This window comes from Triticum dicoccoides, chromosome 7A, assembly GCF_002162155.2.
Source record: "Triticum dicoccoides isolate Atlit2015 ecotype Zavitan chromosome 7A, WEW_v2.0, whole genome shotgun sequence".
NCBI lineage: Eukaryota > Viridiplantae > Streptophyta > Magnoliopsida > Poales > Poaceae > Triticum > Triticum dicoccoides.
The window spans coordinates 479,798,258-479,803,343 of NC_041392.1; the positions used below are offsets into that span (position 1 = coordinate 479,798,258).

The window sequence follows — 5,086 nt, forward strand, 5'->3', positions numbered from 1 at the left end:
TGGGCATGCAATGCATGGAGCAATTTGTGCAGAACCGATCCCACGCAGGGCTTTTGGCTTGTTCGGTTCACCGTCCAAGGGAAAATACATCAAACCTGAACTGTGGAAGCATCAACATATATACATCAAACCTGAACTATCCCCTCATGAGCATGACTAAGTTTTAACTAGAATCGCAAAAGGAAGTATCAGCGTATACGCAAGTCAGACTCCTCTCGACCAGTATCAGTTCTAGAATGCTCAGCATTTCATACATAAACCACCACCTTTTGGAGGTTTCGGGTAAAAAAATCAGAAGAAACATCTCTTCCTTGAGCTCGCCGGCGCCGCCGCGCCAGCCAGATCAGGCAACAGGTCCATCCCACATCGATATGCGACCTCCCCCGCCCCGATATAATGGAGAGATGCCAGTCCCCCTCCACCCCATCCTCCCTTTATCTGGACGTCGAGAGCTCCAAAAATTTTTTTTTGAGCAACCGAGAGCTCCAAATAGTGGAGGCTTCGCCACTAAACATGTTTTGGGCCAGGCTCGGGATTTTCACTTCGGGCTCGGCCCGGGATATGATCAGGTTTACATTGCTACTACCTCCATGCCAAAATGTAGTGCAAATTAGTTTTCTGTTCAAGTTAAACTTTGTAAACTTTGACCAAGTTTACCAAAAAAATTCATCAGCATTTACAATACCATATCAATACCGCCAGGTTCATCATGAAATTTATTTTCATAGATATATATTTGGTAGTTTGCGTGTTCATATAATTTTTCTATATAGTTGGTCAAACTTCACAAAGTTTTATTTAGAACAAATCTAATATGTTTCAATATGTAGGGATGACATAAGAATGGGAGACACGTCGGGCGACACATTGGGGAGAAAGGATAATTGCCTTCTAGTATATTCGATCAGTAAATTACCTGTGCCCATCTGCAGTGGATAAACATACAGAAAGACCTTTGTGCCCTCTAGACGTTTTACAAAACAAAGAATACAAGTTTTCAGTGTTGAATCTGCCTGTAAGTTCTATCCTTGTCCTTCTCTAAACACAAGTATAGACACCCCATTTCACCCATAAAAAACTTACAAGTTCTGTATAGTTGCTCAGGGAAGGCCACACCAAGAAGAAGAAGATCCATTATTCCTCAATTCTTCACAAGGTGCAGGGAAAACTTCATGCGCCTCTCCGTACACAGACTCGCATTGCCACCGTATCTGACGCCTTATCGCTGTCAGGCTAACGTTTCTGAAGCATATCCCCTCGTAAACCGCGCCGTGCACCGCCTCCAGCATCGGTGCGCGCTGCACATCCACACCAACAATGTCAACAATATGGATGTCACTGATCATCGGTAGCGCTGTTCGGTCATACTTGTCGTCCGAGTGGTCATCTGAACCCCGGCTGAACCTTATTGGCACCTTGACCTTCTCCATCGTCACATTGGCGATGGTGATGTTGGTTATGTACCCGCCACGCCCCACATCGGTCTTTAGCCTCACCGCGGAAGCAGAGTTCCATATGTGCAGGTCGCGGACAAGCACGTTTGATATCCCACCCGACATCTCACTTCCGAAACCCACACCGGAGCACGTAGGTGTGGTGCCTGAAACCCGCTGGATGATAATGTTTGAGCTGGGTTTGCCTACAGATATCCCATACTGATCCCAACCACTCTTGACAGCAACCAGGTCATCTCCACTTTCGATATAGCAGTCCTCGATACAAACTTCTGAACTTGAGTCTGGTATTGTTCAGAAAGAGAAACTGTCATGGATTAATTTGCTCTTTGCAAAGCCATTTTGTATTTAGTACAGAAAAGATCATAATCCCCAAGGAGTCACATATGAAGTACAAACGAAACTACCTGTAATTCCAATTTTATAATTAACTAAATATTTACTTGAAAGAAAACGATATAGGCCTGCTATTCATACCCAAATCAGTGACGGGCCATGTTCGGAATTAGCATTGGCAAGAGTTGCAGTTTTGAGGGAGAACAATCTGTCAATTTAAGAGCACAAACCTGGATCAATGCCATCAGTGTTTGGAGCATTCAGGGGAGCTAGTATAGTCAAATCCTTTATCACCACGTTTCTGAACATTAAATTTCCGTTGTCAGCTTATGGTTTTAGAAGAAAGACAAATGAGGATGGTTCTCTACTAGGAAACAAAGTGATAATCCACTGTATCAGCATGATGAACTAACCTGCAATAGACCGGATGCACTGTCCAAAATGGGGAGTTGCGTAGGGTGACATTGGAGATCAGGACGTTGGTTGAATTCACGAGCTCGATGAGATGACCTCTTGTGTGGTTCAAAGTCCGGTTCCACCATAGCTCCCACCACATCCGGCCTTGGCCATCAATGGTCCCATTGCTACCTGACATGGAAAAGCAGAACAATTTGCAAGTACAGTCAAAACTAATTCTTCACATGATATACCCTACAAATTATTTCCCGACAAGTATACCCCAAACTGTTTTCTCGACAAGTATGCCCCACAAACTGAAATTTGTGCTTAAATCGGCTGTTACAGGGAGTTACTTCAGCTCTCTGGTTTGCATGAACAATTCATATTTACTTGACCAAATTTGAAAGTAGAGACTGTTAAACAGTTGCTGTACCAGTAATAACAACATCATTTAGATCTTGCCCATGTATGAGGCTAATGTGGCGCGGTCCTAATCTTTCCCTTCCGCGCCCGTAAGAAGGCAAAGGTGCAATGAGAGGCCACTCTTCTGGATCCTGCACATCACAGTTCACCGCTACAATCAACACTATGCGCTTCTTAAATAAATTTACACAATCAACTTTATGCAGTACTAGTACAGATTCTTCGACTACTTAAATAGGAAGTGGCATGATATATTAATTCGACAGTCTGGGGATTGGTCCCCTTAAAGATAATCTCACCTGTTGCCATGTTGGCCTTGAAAACCAGGCCATGATTGTCCTATAGAATATTAAGGTGGTGGATTGCCAGTGCATATGGCAGCAATGTCAAACTCCTAGCTAACGCTCTTAATCATGCTTTCTTTCCCAACAACTTTGCACTACAAAGCCGCCACTCACATGAAAGCACTAGTAGACAGTATCCTGATATGGGGGAATCTCTTCAGCAAGTTCATCTCACATAAACTCTCCATACATACTAGTAGTAAATTAATCCTAGAAATTAGTATGCCCACTGCATTTGCATGTACCAAAAATGGGTAGTACTACTAGCTAGTGCAGAAAGCTCCAAACTAGAGATTTGTGTAACCATTTGGTGCTAGCAAATATGGAGCAGATGAGACGACACTACAAGCAAAGTACAGTAGTAGAATAGTATAGCATCAAGCCAGGCCAGTCCAAGCAGAAGTAAGGGCAAAGCAAAGGCACACACAGTGTGTTGTGGTTAGAACAATAACATGTGGCAAAGCTGCAGAAGTCACAGGAAGAAACCAACAACCGTTGCGAGCATGTGCAGGATTCCAACCCACAACAGCATCTTCCCCCTTCCTTTTTTTCATTGGTCAGTGACCATTGACAGCACAAGCGTTGAAGCAAGCCTCCAATCAAACATGAACATGGATTGAGATTCTCGTTTCTGTACTACTGGGAAGCTTAGCTATGTGCAGAAAAAAAAGTAAAAGAAATTGTAGGCATGATCACCATGATTGTTCTTACCAGCAGAAAATAAATTTGCATTTTGTAGATGTGTGTATGGTTGAGTTCCGATGCTAAAAAATACTACTCCGTTCACTCTGTAGCGTGCACTATTGATTTGTGGCAAGATTTGAGAGGAGAAATAAATGGGAATTAATAAAATGAAACAAGAACAAGATCAGAGGAAGAGGAACTAGCGGGCATGGATCAATGGATCGATCACGTACCTGGGAGCCGAGGATGACCGCGCCATGGTGCAGGAAGAGCGTGAAGCGGCTGGTGAGGTTGAAGCTCCCCGTGAGCCACCTCCCTGCCGGCACCTCCAGCCTGGCGCCGCCGCCAGCACCCCTCTCCTCCAGCGCAGCCACGGCACGCCGGAACGCCGCCGTGTTGGACGTGACCCCATCGCCCACGGCCCCGAACTCCTCCACCGAGGCTGTTACCGCGCGCCTCCCCGCCGCGCCGGCGCCGCGGTAGAACCCGGCACAGCTGTCGACAGCGCCGTGGCCGGAGCCATGGCCCGCGGAGGGGGCGATCAGGGCGGCTAGCGGGGCCGCGGAGGGGAGGCGCGTGAGGGCGAGGTAGCAGGAAGCGAGCAGGACGAGGAAGACGATCAGGGGGGCTGACGGACGCGGGCACGGGCGTGTCATGGGCGCGCCATGGACGGTGGCGTACGCCATGAATAATGGATCATGTCACGCGGGGGAGCCGAGGCGGAAAGAAGGGATTTTTATACGTTTCTTCCGGCGCGGTGAGTCGTTCCAGCTGGCCCCATGGTTGCCACGTGATAGAGAGAGTAGTCGGGTTTCGGAAGTTTGAAATTCAAATAGTTCGGTTCAAATTTAAATCATGTTCGTGTTCTTTTAGAACAAAAATCAACGGGATTGATGGGAATTAGAACAGCAGGGATGGACGAGGATTTGAGGCGGTTCACAAGTCACGAGTCAATGGTGGAGAGGCTGCAAGTGATGATTGGGACGTGGTTGTGTCCGTGTCCATGTTCGTTTATGTGCCCATCAAGCTTGCACGATTGTAGTGCCCGTCATTTTCTCCCTACTAATTATATATATACGCAAGTTAACAATGACAAAATGTCATGGGGGTTATTTCCAAATGCTTTTATCTTCTAAGATGTTTTTTCTTAGAAAATTAACAAAGAGTTTCGTGGGGACGATGGGTAAATTTAACCACGGATCATTTGTCTGAAGGAATCGACAACGGATGACTGTGGGTATGTATGGAGCTATTTAGATTCGGCCCCTGCTAGCCCACCAAATCTTTGGCATGCCAAATAGTCGGCCAACGTTTTGGCTGCTTGTCGCCAAATTGGCATGAAGTGAATTGCAACCACCAAAACAAATGCACAATAGTCAACATTTCTTATTACATCCACATTAAAAGGGGACAACATGCGTTGCCCTCCTCTGGCAACACGGGGGA

At 46.1% G+C, this 5,086-nt stretch overlaps 1 protein-coding gene across 2 annotated transcripts; it reads right to left on the reverse strand.

The window, feature by feature from the left end:
- Window positions 1-867: 867 nt before the first annotated feature.
- On the reverse strand, window positions 868-4,345 carry LOC119330597 (probable polygalacturonase). 2 transcript variants are annotated; one of them, XM_037603712.1, is made up of 6 exons: window positions 3,874-4,345; window positions 2,623-2,743; window positions 2,204-2,378; window positions 2,021-2,091; window positions 1,369-1,738; window positions 1,094-1,298 (listed from the first exon to the last, which is right to left on the reverse strand). In XM_037603712.1, the coding sequence occupies exons 1-6, from the start codon at window positions 4,324-4,326 to the stop codon at window positions 1,229-1,231; spliced, it is 1,260 nt and encodes a 419-aa protein (XP_037459609.1). In that variant the 5' UTR covers window positions 4,327-4,345; the 3' UTR covers window positions 1,094-1,228. The 2 variants fall into 2 exon arrangements, with proteins under 2 accessions (XP_037459608.1, XP_037459609.1); XM_037603711.1 differs by having other exon boundaries at window positions 868-1,738; window positions 3,874-4,343.
- Window positions 4,346-5,086: the final 741 nt, after the last annotated feature.